General features: G+C 34.3%; 1 protein-coding gene across 1 annotated transcript; it reads right to left on the bottom strand.

The window, feature by feature from the left end:
- Positions 1-782: 782 nt before the first annotated feature.
- On the bottom strand, positions 783-8,414 carry LOC123533158 (uncharacterized). The gene is made up of 3 exons (XM_053518828.1): positions 7,952-8,414; positions 4,511-4,750; positions 783-1,481 (listed from the first exon to the last, which is right to left on the bottom strand). The coding sequence occupies exons 1-3, from the start codon at positions 8,358-8,360 to the stop codon at positions 1,057-1,059; spliced, it is 1,074 nt and encodes a 357-aa protein (XP_053374803.1). The 5' UTR covers positions 8,361-8,414; the 3' UTR covers positions 783-1,056.
- Between the last annotated feature and the right edge of the window lie 7,230 nt (positions 8,415-15,644).

Genomic DNA, 15,644 nt, shown 5'->3' with positions numbered 1-15,644 from the left:
ATACTTTCTACTGCTGTCTAGTAATTACTGTCTGCAGTACTGATAGAGGGGGTTGAAATTTCATTGCATTTTCTGCTTTGATAAAAAGAACCAATGTCAGCAAAATAAATATGTTTTGGGAAATTCCTTACTTTTGATTGTGTTGTCAGGGCATATTTACATGACTATTTACGTTTAAAAACAAATACAAATAAGAAGGTGTTTAATTATACAGTACGAAAAATCACTTAACGTCTAGCCTAATAGTAGAGACCCCGCTTCGAGTGCAGTGCGTGTAAAATAATACTTAAGTGTTGCTTCGTCGCTAGGTGCTTAGCAGTAAAAGGATAGAACCAGAATTGGTCATCCTGGGGTCAATATAATGTGACTGGGTGGGGTATCAAGGCACGTGTCTACGGCATGATATTCTAGTGAGCACTATAAAGTTTGGCATTATACAATGCGTCTTCATACATAGGTACATTTGTATACTCAGCTGAACAAAATGAATGTTGTGTCGTTGCAAATGTCTACGTTATTATATATGTATGATGTAGTTTCTTTTAGTGTGATTTCTTTGAGTAAAGATCACTGTCATAGAACAGCATAAGTTTAAATATAAACATTTCAGCACAAATTTCATGTTTCTTTTTTCGAAATATCATGAGGTTATTCGATAACGAAATTCAATCACAAGGTCTGTGTTCTTGCTCCCGTTGTGGTCTCAGGATGTCATCCTCTTGATTTCTCTATTCCTTTTTCTGAACGATAAACCGTCGTAAAGTAGACGATAAATCACAAGAAGACCTTTATTGTTTTCATTCTGGCATGCTCATTGACATATTTCAACAAATATTATGCTGGACTTCATTTACCCGAGGAGTAATGTATCGGACGTCATGCGGCAATTTGACGTCATAATAGACGCCATTAAGCTCTCTTACCGGTCCGCGCGTCAACCGTTGTTTATCGCAGAATATACAGAGTTTGATTTCCTTCTTTGTTTAACGGGAAGTCAAATTGAGCCATGTTAGAATTCTTTTTTAAGCTATAGTCATTATTCCACCTTGTTTTGCTTTAAAAATATGACCTGATCAAATGTCCACTAAACGACGACCACGGTTCGATGGAACTGGATGCCCCTCTATAGCCATAGCAACCTGCCACCATGACTAGGCTACCCACTTCAAGCCTTACATAGACAGAAGTAGATACGTCATAGCTTCCGTATCCATCTCCACCGTCATAATCCTCTGGGTTGAAATGTGCCCTCACGGTTTCTGTTCCATTCATTTTTATGTAACATCCTACTTGGTCTTGATAACTACCGTAACGCTTCATAAGATGCAGGCTAAAGTAGTAGAGTCCTCGGGTAGGACACGTGAAGATTCCCGTAGATATGTCGTAGCCGTCTCCTTCATTCGTAATTACATTTTTGAAAGTTAGTGAACCAGCAGTACGTCCATCATCAGGGCCGGTAACTGTGAAGACAACATCTTCATCTAAAACAAAATAAATCATAGGTGAGTCTTAAACATTAGCTAAGTAATGCATTGTCCTCTTTTCGGTCACATACTTAATCGACATTCTAACACAATCTGCGGTTAACAAAGATAGCGCGAACACTGTTATGACACTTTTGATATATGTGCGTTCCGTGGCGAGACGTAATCATATAACGGCCCTTTAACGCATATTCTAATTTGACTCAACAACTAAACTTCCTTAAAGTTAACTTTACACTTTCATTTAACAGCAGAGCTATCGGCGGCACGAAGCGGCGCCGACAGCGTCGCATTACGGTTAGATGTGTGAAAAAGAAACAGATATCGTGTATACCTCCGAGCTGAAAATTCGTTGTCTTTTTGGACGGATTGTCGAAGACAATTCCGTCCAGTGGAACAACAATAAAATATATACGAATTTCGGCTTAATCGATTTTTTGATAACCACCATATACATGTATTTCACACTCCGCCGAAAGAAAATAGTTCCCAAATGGCAGCACATAGAACAACTGAAATTACCACGCTTCACTGCGCGCTTTAATTGAATGCAGACGATTAGTGTAGTATGAGAGCAGACGATTTACCCGCTGACCAATAAACTAAACACGCTTTATATACGAGACAGTGTTCTTATCGTTGGATGATGGATTTTTCATTGACGATTTTACATCAATGGAATTCGCAAATAAATTAGCTGTACTAATAACTCAGAATTTAAGGGAAGTAAAAGCTAGGCTATTCATTATTTTTAATCACCACAAAGGAGTGAAATAGACTTGTAGGACTTTGATAGATGTTTTTTTTATAATCAAAAGAAGTAAAATAGTTTTCCAATGACTTATGATACTTGAAAATGTATTGAGAAAGGAATTTATTATATTGCCGAATACGATATTACTTAGCTCTAGGTAAATCTGTAAAAGTTGTTACTATTTTTAGAGCAAAAACAAAATATTTCATGCTCAAATGATTTGGCTATTAGATCTACAGTCTACGATGATTTTAATCTGTAACACGGTAATCAGTTATATGTGTATTACTTGAAAATCTGATCGTCTCTGTGACCTTAAAAATGTGTTTCAGTTCAGTTCCCTATGTTATCATAGTTTGATGTATATTGGCCCAATAGTCATTACACAATGTATGATGTTTTTTAATAATGTATGTGTCTACATGCACATCTGTGCAGTCTGATCACGATAGTCTGCATTGTTCATATTTAGTCATTAAATTCACAATGAACATAGAAATTTGGCAAGGAAATTATTACTGTTGTAAAAAAAAAAAAAAAAAAAAACGAAAAAGACATATTTTAGTTTAACGGTCCCAACAGAAAAGTGACGCTGCTGATGTCGGACCTGTCAATACATTTCAAGACAATCCGTCCTCCAGTGTTTACAATGCTTTGATTTGGAATCGTATGCGCATAGTAATAAACGGAGTCAGTAGACGCTTGCTGTTTACGGATGATAAAAGCGTCTTGCTTACTGAATAACAATGTAGAAGAGTGTTTGATAATAAGAAATTAGCGCCAAATATATTTTCTACGTAGAAAAAAAAATCTGTATTACATCAATTTCAATGTAAAACGATTTTCGTCGCGCTGTAGTAACTGAAAGCTATTATATATACATATGTTTGTAACTTATGGCGTCTTAGTTCCACTGTGGCTAAAGGTTCACGTATCCGCTTCAGAATCAAAAGGTCGGGAGTTCGATCCCCACTAGCACTTTCTTTTTTCTTTTCTTTTTTATTCACTAGTTTTTTTTTTTATTTTATTTATCATAAAATTTGAAACTATTGTAACAAAAGTCATTCATGTGAAAATTTAATCAGCGTTTTGTTTCGATTACAGGTTCCAATGTACTGCCTGTAAAGTACATATAACTTTAAAAAATGTTTTAAGGTCAAAATTAACAGGCGTGGAACTTGAAAATTCACATATTGCTCTTCTCCTCTTTCACATATATTGCATCCAATATCTTAGAAATCACTGACCAGAGTTTGAAACAAAGTGCTGGCTGTACAAATGAGAATAAACATCAAAATGTTTCCTACTACCATCCCTACCCTATAGAGCTAAAAGATTAACCTTTAAAAAAGCCCTAGATGTTAAGCAGTTCAGTAACTTAAACACTGATTTTCGAGAATTTAGGCAAACAGTGTTTTCTCTGAGTAAAATTCTGATCATAACCTTTAAAAGATGGTTTGTCTTTCAAATTTAAAACAAGCCATGTACATGTAAATGGGTGTTTGTCATTCTCCCATACCAGGCGTCTACCATAGCAGTATTTTTGGCCTAAAGTTGGTCCCATTCTCCCTTCCAAAATGAACGTAAAATATTTACATCATGTCCTCATTACCAAACATTCACTCAAAGAGAGACACAATTTCTTAAATTAGGCTATAGACCTAACGAGATTCTGTTAGGTTTAAAACTTTCACAAGCCAAGCTTTTCAATTTAAAGCAGTTATTATTAGTGACTGGTTCTATGATGATAATTTATGTAAAATTATTGATACTGTACGTTTTAACATTAATAACTGAAATTATTCAAATACGTGTTGTTGTTTTTTTCTTCATCTTGGTGCAGATGCAAATCTATACCGTACTTTCTTTTGTTTAGAATATTTATCGAGTTTTCACATGCGAGTTTAATCTTAATGCAGTCTAAGACTTAACAAACTTAAATTGCATTCAGAAATTATGGATTATCATTAATACAAATAATTGTGATAATAGAATATAAACTTCCTAAAACGGATCGGGGATCCGTAATTCCAGATATTTGCACCCATTGCAATAACATCACTTCTTAAAAAAATATGGGGCACTAGGGATTTTTCAAGGGAGCTCTGCCTTTTAGGTAGCACCTTATTTCATATTATGTTGGGAAACACGTTGGATATAAAAGACAATTTAGTAACTACCGCAACTTAAAATGTACTCATGTAAATAAACAATATATCCGGTTATTTTTTCATTTAGATAAAATGGAAGTATTATATCGTTACGAACAAACCTTTTGTAAATTTCTTGTAAGTATCCAATCTTTCATTGACTTTGTCTATAACTTCTTTGACCATATTTTGTTGATGTTTGAGGGACTCGCTCATTGTCGTGTTGGCCCTTTTTTGTGATGCACGGATCCTTTTAGTCAATTTACGTTGCCGCTGGATTTCTTCTAGATTTCTCTCCCTGAATTCTTCCATCTCAGTTGCAAATGCTTCCGTGCGCTTAGTTTTCTCTGCGTTCAGCATTTCTTCCAAAAAAAAGAGGAGAAATTGATATATAAGTTGTTTTACAAAGCAAAAACCACAAGTTATTAAATGAAATTTATACCTCTCTTCAACTTGCTCTACTCTAGGGATAACGCATGTTTTTTTCGTGTTATAACATGTGTAGAATCCCGAGGGATTGGTTGATGCCCGAGCCCGGTAATGCGAGAGTACCAACGATTCCCAAGGGATTCTGAAGATGTTATAACACAAAATGAACATGGTTAACGTTATTTTAGTACAAAACGCATAAAAAATAATAAAATAGGGTTATTATAACAGTAGCACGATCTGGGATGTTGTATTCAGCTCGAGTGGATTTTTGCCAGAACGGATTTCACGAGGCGCGCAAAATCCACGAGAACCAAATACAACATCCCAGATCTAGCTACTGTTATAATGACGCTTTTATTATATACCTCTAACTTTTTGTTTGTTGTTTTGTTGCTGAACTTATCGATATTAAAATGGAACTAAGTGAAGTTTGTATGTGCGCTATATATATAGAACTGTGTCAGGTCATGCATATTAATGAAAGTAGTCCGGCAGCATACAATACGGAAGATACAGTACGGAATTTAAAAGGTACAATACGGATTTTTTTCTGCCTCTTTATATGTAAGTGTGAAATACAAGCCGATTTTTGTACAGAATTTATATAGGTATATAATATGGAAAGATAGGCTTGTTGCATTCCATAATCCAGTAATAATAAAAGAGTCAATATTTAATACAATGTACGTTTAACTTATTGTTTCAAGTTTTAACTCACGAATATAATGCTGGGCAATGAAATGATTCATTTGCAGCCGCAGTTGTAATAAAAATTATTACAAAGCAAATGCGTTATTCATTAGCGGAGGAATATTGCTGTTCTTAAAAGCACTGAACTCCAGATTTGGATAAAAATAATCTTTCTTTCAAATTAAAGTTTGGTCATATTATGAACATTAGAATATGAGATTTAGTTTCTAAAATATTTTAAAAATTCCAAATCAAGAAAAAAAGATGACCGCGTCGGGAATCGAACCCCGGACAACCGCGACAATAAAGACATTTTTCCGTCGGCGTAACCAATTGCGCTACTGCGGAATTAATGAATTATGACTTCAAAATATAGATATTTATAATCGAGACAGTTTACCTGAAAACGCTTTTCGATTTTCATCGTAAAAAGTATTAAAAAGCAGCAAATTCTCATGGGTTTCCGTAACATTTAGTTTGTCAGTAATTAAGTTTTAAAGCCTTCTTAAGAAATATAGCATTTATTTCCAGATATTTAAACAAAAATATTTTTTGTTGTCGAACGATCTGGAGGCCAGTCCCTTTAAGCCGCAAAATTTCTCCTATGTAGAGCTTGCACATATTTCTTAATACAAAATTTTTAAATAAGTGTTAATGGATATAACAAACTATAGATCAAAAGTTATGAGTTTGATACGTAAGGATAGTCAAATATATAAGTGTATTGTTGCAAGCATTTTCACGTGTTTGTATCTCGAATACATTTTACTGCTACATGTATATGATATACAAAATATGTGAATGCTGGGGTTCCTCAAGGATCAGTGCTTGGTTCCTTACAAGTTTTAGTTTCCGTTAATGATATTGCTGAGTCACTTATAAGTACTTCTCGTCTATTTGCTAACGACAGCTCCCTTGCAGTTTCTACCAACGACCTTCCTCTCATGGAAGAAATGTTAAATTCTCACCTCGAAACACTTTCTTCCTGGGAAAGGCAATGGCTGATTAAGTTTAACCCAGCTAAAACAGAAGCTATCTAATTCCATGAAACCATCCCTTATTTTTGAAAATACACCGCTTAGTTTTGTCGACCATCACAAACATTTAGGAATTACTTTCATCCAAGATGGCAAATGACATGACCATATCAATAATATTTTGACATCAGCATCGAAAGTGCTCGGATCTATGCGTCAATTAAAATACAAGCTGAAACGCGTTACACTTAATCAAATTTATATAGCTTACTTAAGACCTCTTATTGAATACGCATCAATTGTTTGGGACAGTTGCAAAAAAACTTTCTGGACAAAATCCAATATGAAGCTGCCAGAATAGTGACAGGTCTCACGAGTTCCGTATCAATAGAACGTCTTACACAAGAAATAGGTTGGGTCTCCTTGTCAGATCGTAGAAAAAATCAAAAACTGAATCTGATTTACAAATATAAGCATGGTCTTTTGCCAGAATACCTGAGGGAACTTTTTCCCAATTCTGTTGAAGATTCGACTCCATATAACTTAAGAAACAATTCTGACTTTGTCACGCTATCAAGACTTTTTAAAATGTACTCTAAATCTATCATCCCGTCATCACTGAATCTATGGAATGAACTCGATAATAGTATCCGTGAATCACCGACGCTTGCTTCTTTCAAATCCCAGTTAAAAAATATGTTCAAACCACCAAACGTACCTAAACACTTTTTATACGGAGAAAGATTACATTCTGTTCATCACGCACGCATGAGAAATAGGTGCAGCAACTTAAGTTTGACCTTTTTACAAACCATCTCAGAGATGATCCTATTTGCGCATGTGGAAATGTAATTGAAGATACACAACGTTTCTTTTTCAAATGTACCCGGTTCCGAAATGCAAGACTGCAACTCTTTCAAAGTACTCGCTCTTTCCATCCATTAAGCCCACGCAAACTTCTTTTTGGTGCGGATAATCTGACTGACTCACAAAATGAAAAGGTCTTTAATGACGTACAGGTATATATAAAGAAATACAGGCCGATTCCATTAACGAGTATAATTATAGCGCTTCCTGGTCACAGAATACATGTAGTATCTAGTTCAACAAGGGATCGAGCAACGAGGGGGCGGGGGTGGGACGGTCGGTGGCATTGTAACAGAAGTACAACCATAGTTTTTGTATAGCCATAGTTTATTCTTTTTTGTTCCATTTTTTCTTTTCTTTTCGTTTGTGTCATTGAAACATTTTTTTAGGTGTTTTTCTTCATTTCTTTAAATTATAAAAACCGCCATTAGTTTAATCTACAAATTATTAGACGCAGTGGAAAGGGCTGCTTATAATGTTGGTGCAACTTAAAGTCCAACCCATTTGCTATTTTCATACGTTTGTTTTGGATATGTGTATATTATGTATGTAATGAAGATATGCAATAAAAAATGATTAAACTAAAATATGATATACCTTTTATAAATTTCTCGTATGTTTCCATTGTTTTATTAACATTGTCTATAACCTCTTTGATCAGGCTTTCTTGGTGTTGTAAGGACTCGTTCAGTGTCGTCTCTGTCCTGTTTAGTGATTCATTAAACTTTTCAGTCAAGTTCTGTTGCCTTTGGACTTCTTCTAGATTTCTCTCTCTGAATTCGCCCATCTCATTTGCAAATGATTCCATGCGGTTAGATTTCTCTGCGTTCAGTGTTTCTTTCATTTCTTTTAAATGATCCTCAAACTTTTTTATTTGATCTTCAATTCTAAGTAGTTTCAGGAGCATTTTTTCGTCATAATCAAATCTTGAATAACATTTAGGCTCCATATCACTTCCATAAGTATTGATAATTAAGTAAAAAATTGCACAAAAACTTTTAAACATTTTTACACTGTATTATTATTATATCAACAAATAATGTTTGTTAATGTTATTTCAGCTAATACTTAATCTACAACTGATATATCTTGTAGCACATACAACGTACTCTAAAATGTGCAAAACTGTGGGATGTTTCAAATGTTCCGGTTATTCTTTATATTAAAGGCACTGACCTCCAGACTTTGGCTAAAAAATATCTTTCTTTCAAAATGAAGTTTGGTCATATTATGAACATTAGAATATGAGTTTTTGTTTCCTAACTATTTTAAAAATGCTAAACCAAGAAAAAAATATGGCCACTTCGGGAATCGAAGCCGGACCGCCGCGGCCAATAGCGCTACGTCGGATTTAGTATTTAACGCGCGTTAATTATAGATATTTATAATCAAGGCAGTTTACCTCGAGTAAAGCGTTACAAACTCTTTTCGATTATCATCATAAGAAGTAATAAAAACCACTAATTCTTATGTGTTTCCGTAGCAGCATACAAAGTCTTTCAGTAATCAAGTTTCAAAGAAATATAGCATTAATTTCCAGATATCTTCTTTGCTGTTGTTGTTTTCCAACGATCTGGAGGCCAGTGCTTTAACTTAATGCAACTTAGTATCCATTACGTATCATATATGTTCGGTTCAACAGACACAGAGACAAAAGTCAGTCTATTTTTAGAGATTTTTCCAGAAATATCATATGATATTAGACATAGGATATAGACTGGCTCAGTTCACTAGGCCTACATTCAATAATAAAAATGTAAAATGATATATCATAGTCTAGAAGCTAGTCTTCTGTATTTTGCGCTATCCTGCAAAAGAAGAGTCGTTCCATACAAGTAATACCTGTCTTAGATAGTATGTGTCTAAGGAAAGTGCTCAATTTGACTAAATCATTTTTGTCACTCGTTTACCTAACAAGTTATCTTATGTATGAGTGAATCATATTAGAATTTGAAAGGCATAGTTACCAGATAAGTCCTCTCAGTTTCTGTAAATTTCAAAATCTGTCGGTAAGGCATTTCAAATATTGCTGTTGACGTAAACAAGTCGTCGATTGGCGTCGAAATACCCCGTATACTCATCTTTGCGAAAACTCGTCTTCAGCTGTTTCGAATTTAGTTTTAATGTTGTAAATTCTGTGAAAGTATTGACTATCCTATCCAATCAGAAAGCAGCAAAATAGTCATGTGTCAAATTCGTATAAATGTTTGTACTTCTAAAACGTTGTATATCGTTTTTAGTTTCTGACAGGAATCGGATCAGCATACGAGAGAAGAAATGATATTAACATCGAACACAATAACCATACTCCAATAAATTGATTTTCATATTTGTAGTTATTGAACTCTTGATACGTAGAAGCTTCAATCTCGTTAAAGGGATATTTCTTCAATTTTTCATTAAATTATCGTGTATGTATGAATATTAAAGATACTAGAAACCTGAGGTGCGTCACAAAAAGCGTAATTAATAATGTTATTTTAACTTAACACGTGCGCAAGAAATATTTCAGAGCCTTTCATTTCTGTGACACGAAAAAGATTTTTTTGTCTCCCCTGAAAAGTTACGACAATGAACATACGAGCTGACGAAATGTATCTATAATAATTTAAGTAGAACCCCCTACTTATTAAACAAACTAAAAAACAATCTGGTGTAGAGTTTGATATCATGGATCAGAAAGGAGACCACTTTATTTACTTGACCATTGTTATTTGTTCCTTAAGTGCGTGTAGGCGAAGTCAAGACTACACCCATACATAAAAGTATCCCATCTCCTTCACGACATCTAAGGTTTTGGTGCGCAGATTACAAATAACTTTTTTTTTCAACCACTTGTACATACTTTTAGATATTGCCAGGACATTAAGTTTATTTTATAGTACTGCGTACTGTTTAAACGATATTTTTCAAGCCACTAAGGATTAGTTTGTTCAAAAATAAAATACGTTATTTAAATTCGTGTATTTCACCGTCTATGTAACGCTGTAAAATTAAAATCATAGTGTTTAGAGGTCCACATCTTAAATTGACTATAGACAATACGTTATCCTCTTTAAATACTTTGAATAAAGTTATTACTACTACTAATATTAATAACAATAATAATAATGATAATAATTAGGCCGATATTCAAAATTAGGCCTAATGAACAAAAGTCTAAGACTAATATATGAATGCCGTCTAAAAGTAAACTTGAAAAATTTATTTAAAGATACCGTCAGGAGAAGGGACCTCTTAAGTCGCCTAATTCGGAGCACTTGCTTTCTACCGCTGTGGGTTCGAAACTTCGCTGTACGTGTAGAATTCTTGAGATTGATTAATACTCTTATATTCATCATCTCTGTTAGTATACATCTCTTTTTAAAAGCATAAACAATTATAATAATCTAACAATAAGTGCTTGGTAAGCTCATTACGTATTTGAACATGTGCCACTAAACGCTTATTTTTTCCATGATAAATATGAAAAAAGCGATTGTAGGACATTTGCCCCCCAGGACATTTGCCCCCCAATGAAAAAATGATCTGCTGGACATTTGCCCCCCAGTTGAAATGGCAGATAGGACATTTGCCCCCCATGGCTTATTTTTGGAATGGACATTTGCCCCCCAATATTTTTGTCCAATATGCCAGTATATATAACTGTATTTTTTGTTGTTTTATTATCAAAATTACTCTAAAAGGCAATTTTCAGTAAAAAAAAATACTGTTTTATTAATAATAATTTGATAAATATGTTAATTACTTTTAGGTGTTAAGGTAAATAATAGCATATTATTGAGTAATAAAAGTGCTCATAACAGCGTTATAATTTCTTAATTAGTGCAATGTTTTTAACACTCAAACTTGTTAATTTGGCTATTATCTACTACAAAATTGTATAAAACAAAGATATTGTACCCTAAAATATGATGAATATCTTGTACGAAGTTCCTAAAAAGTCACAGGGGGACAAAAATATTGGGGGGCAAATGTCCATTTCAGAAATAAGCACTGGGGGGCAAATGTCCTATCTATCATTTCAACTGGGGGGCAAATGTCCAGCAGTCCACTTTTTCATTGGGGGGCAAATGTCCTGGGGGGCAAATGTCCGGATCCCGAAAAAAGCATTAACATCTTAACATTAGCAGCTGAAAAAATAGCTCAAACTGCAACATACAAAGAGAAAAAGGTCATCAACTGTTGTGCAAACCGTTACATTCATGTTTGTGCTACACTTTTCGTTTTGTGTTCTTTTGAATCTTAAGATGCTTTGTACATATCGTAATTTATGCATATTTGTATACTAGAGATTATTACGAAGAGCATTGACATCCATTTAAGGTGATCAATCACATTGAAGAAACCTTTTATGACTTTTTTCAGTTTTCGTATATTAAGATCCCTTTAAGAACAGTATGTTTGATCATTTTTATGAAGTGTTGCTACTTCTCTCCCTCCCATTCTATTTAAAGTATTTCTCTATAAATTTCAGTACAATTTCTAGTCTTACATTTGGTTGTGATATATACAATAGCGTATTTCAACAACCTGAACCAAACTTTATGTTTGAAAACAGGGTGTAACTTTCGATTCAATTACATGCATTTATATTGGTGCAACCACAACCAAGATAGGCAAAAGAAGGTCATAATAATATTTCAAACTTAAACATTTTAAGGAATTTGGGGCTAAATATACAGTTGTCGATGCAAATCTTTGACAGATATAATACAAAAGTTTTCGATAAATATAATTTGTTAGCGCAATTATGTTAAGTATAGGTTAATAAATGGGAGAGCGGTGCCTTTGAGTGATAATGGCCCTGACAAGGTGATAATAGCCCGAGGGCTATTATCTTCTTCCAGGGCCGTTATCACTCAAAGGCACCGCTCCCCCATGTAATTACCTGTTTATTACATGTTTACCTATAATATAGTAAGAAATGGGGTTTTTTTGTGTCATTTTTATGGGTACTTGAATCTTCTGGCACAATAAATTTCAGCTTTTGAGTTTCTATATTATTTGTATAAGAGTCTATTTACTGTATAAAATCAAATACCTGGATAATTGTACTTTCTTGATTATTGCATAATTTAGGGATAAAAAAAATACGTTATTTCACGAAGAATACACGATGTTACGCTCAAGATGATAAAATAAAACGGAAATATTCGCTGTTTTACCTCCATGAAACGCCATGACGTCATTTCTGTTTACGGACGTTAATGTCCCGCGCTAACGCCAGGGCCATTATCGATAATGGCCCCGGGGCTTATTATGACAATGTGATAATGCATGACGCAATGCGATAATGGGAGTATTTTCAGCACAAATTTGTTACTATTTATAGGTACTCATCTAATAATCAAATATATTTTATGCTAAAAAAACTCTTTCATGGTTGGGCGACCAGCATAGGAAGCACAAATTTCAAACTATTTCCTACAGTGAAAATCTAACATGTAATCAGTGAACACAAATAGGTGTAAATGATCATTTGTTAAAGTTTCGAACAAATCCATTACTTTGATAAAGTTGACCGAAATCCGATTAAATACCTTGAAGTCGACATATTTTGATTTTTCCAAAACTTTGAAACATCTATTACGAAATTGAACGCTGAAGATATATTTATGGTAAATACCATTCAGGTCACCATGCCAATGCAGCAATTGCTTCTTTGGACATTACCAGGGTTACTGACCAAAGTTGGGTACTAAATTTGAAAAAACTAAGATTATGATCCATTTTTTCTTTTTTGGATTGTTTGTTTGTTTCGAGAGGCTATATTGGACAGATCCAATCATACGACTACCTGTTTCGTTACCATACAGTGTACAGTGTCATACACCAGCTCTGCACTTCGTAGAAATCAATCAATGAGATTTATAGAAATATACATCTACAATAACCTTCCACTTTAGATATGTTTTTAAAAAGTTTACACTGCTAATGTGTTTCCACCATCGACACGAAGAGAAGTTTTTCTGTATACAGTTTTTAACAATTTGAAATTAAATATCACATAGTCTACTCATAAATAACATATGTTAAGAAGTGCTATCACTTACGACTAGATCTCCGTCAACCATCCCTAATATCAAACGTACTCTAGTCTATATGTAATTCCATACCTGTAATTCCCATTATTGAAGAGGTTAATACATCGACGTCAGACTGCGCAGACGTTTCGGTTACCCGGGGCCATTATGATTATGCACTCCGTGTAAGCAAGTAATACGACAGCGGTTGGATAAGGTAATCGACGGTTGACGGCAAAAGCGATAGACATCGGGGTAGGTAATAAATTACATATTTTAAAATATATAATGTATCGTAAGATGTGAAACTTAGAACCGGTTTTATGATACCAACATTGGCGTCTTTATTTTTGTAATATTACCACGTTTGACAAAGTTATTTGGATTTTGACTACGGGATTAGACAATTTGCTCGTAATTTGTTGATATATATTAAATCTGAGAACACTTGTGGCGTTCTGTTCACAAAAGGAGACCAGTTCCGTATAAATTAATCATTACCCTATCAATGGCAGCTGTATTTGACTACCGTTAATGAAGTATGAACCCTATATCGCGTTCTTTCTGAGAGCGGGCTATGTTAGTATGGATAAGACTACGGCGGCCTTCAAAATATTTGGATACGGTTATCAGCAAGGCTGGATAAGGTTATCAGTATCTCATTTCTGTACATTAAGTCCATTTTAAATTCCTTTTCGAAGTATTATAAGTTGTCTGTTGAAGTTTAAGTAAACAAATATACTTAACTTTAGTATAAATCGATGAAGTCCACAAAACTTCCCAATTAAGGTCAAAAATGTTTATTCTCTATGTAGTGCAGAGATCAAAAAAAAAATCCACATGTAGATGAAAACACTAATGTTATTCTACGGGAACAGTTTATCAAATCACAAATAAAATATATATTAGAATATTAGATCTACACGTATTAGTTAAGAATTCCTTGATTTTTATTTTAAAACTAAGGTGTTTCAGGTTTCCCGACGTAGACTAAAAATTTGCCCCGACCCTTAATTTTTGTTGTGTTTTTTTGTTTTTTTTTTGGGGGGGGGGGGGGGGGGGGGGGGCGGGGTTCGATAAAAAATATTCGAAAAAAAAAATGTTATAAGTTATCAGTTTCAAAGTAAACCTGACAACCTCGTAGGTCACAAATGCATTACTTATTGAATAATATGTTTCAATTCATTTTTTATCAGTTTGGCATTTCACAGCGTCAAGTTTGAGAAGGGCGTTCTCAAATGCCCGGCTAGGTTTTATAGTTGCACAGATTAGACACATGTATTTTTAAGAATCTAAGAAGTCCTTATTGAACTGTATTGCTTTCCTAGTAAGTATTTCAAAATACCAACATTACAGACAAATAAATCGAGAAATTACTGGTACAAAATACCACTATGTTGAAACATGCCTTAAGAGTAAGATATTCAATAAGAAAATGAGGTAGTTCTTTCTAGTTTTTCAGCACGTTTTATCATAGACTAGTTTACTAAATCCTTTTTACAGGATAGCTGACGTGAAGGGCGTGTTAATATAGCCATAAAGAGTCCTGCAACCATCAAACTGATTAAAATGCACTTGAACATTATATAATGTGAACCGCTGACGTACTTATCAACTCTTTTTAACATTTGCTTTCGTACTTATCAATGACCGCCGTAGTCTTATCCATACTAACATGCCCCACTCTCAGAAAGTACGCGATATAGGGTTCATACTTAATTAACGGTAGTCAAATACAGCTGCCATGGGTAGGGTAATGATTAATTCATATGAAACTGGTCTCCTTTTGTGAACAGAACGCCACAAGTGTTCTCAGATTTAAAATATATCGACAAATTACGAGCAAATTGTCTAATCCCGGAGTCAAAATCCATATAACTTGGTACGTGGTAATATTACAAAAATAAAGACGCCAATGTGAGGTCACAGGTTGGTATTATAAAACTGGTTCTAAGTTTCACATCTTACGATTCATTATACCGGTATATTTTAAAATATGTAATTTATTACCTACTCCGATGTCTATCGCTTTTGCCGTCAACCGTCGATTACCTTATCCAACCGCTGTCGTATTACTTGCGTACACGGGGTGTTATGGCGCGTGAAGCACACTGCGCCATTATGGATCCGTCAAAAGCGGTCGTAATAGCAGTTTGTTACTATTTACAGTAAAGTATATACATTGTAATACTTAGAGGTTAATATTTTGAAGCTGCCCGACATGAGGCAATAATTGGCTCGAAGAGTAAATAATCGACTGAAAT

This window comes from Mercenaria mercenaria, chromosome 12, assembly GCF_021730395.1.
Source record: "Mercenaria mercenaria strain notata chromosome 12, MADL_Memer_1, whole genome shotgun sequence".
Classification (NCBI taxonomy): domain Eukaryota; kingdom Metazoa; phylum Mollusca; class Bivalvia; order Venerida; family Veneridae; genus Mercenaria; species Mercenaria mercenaria.
The sequence above is the reverse complement of the archived record's forward strand: the minus strand, read 5'-3'. Positions and strand labels throughout refer to the sequence as shown.

Bases quoted from the DNA above. Each gene is read 5' to 3' on its own strand.
- LOC123533158 (XM_053518828.1), bottom strand. From the start codon at position 8,360: ATGTTTAAAAGTTTTTGTGCAATTTTTTACTTAATTATCAATACTTAT. The intron at 4,751-7,951 runs GTATATCATATT...TTTTTTTGGAAG, and splicing joins ATACGAGAAATTTATAAAAG to AAATGCTGAACGCAGAGAAA. The intron at 1,482-4,510 runs GTTTGTTCGTAA...ATTTTGTTTTAG, and splicing joins TTACAAGAAATTTACAAAAG to ATGAAGATGTTGTCTTCACA.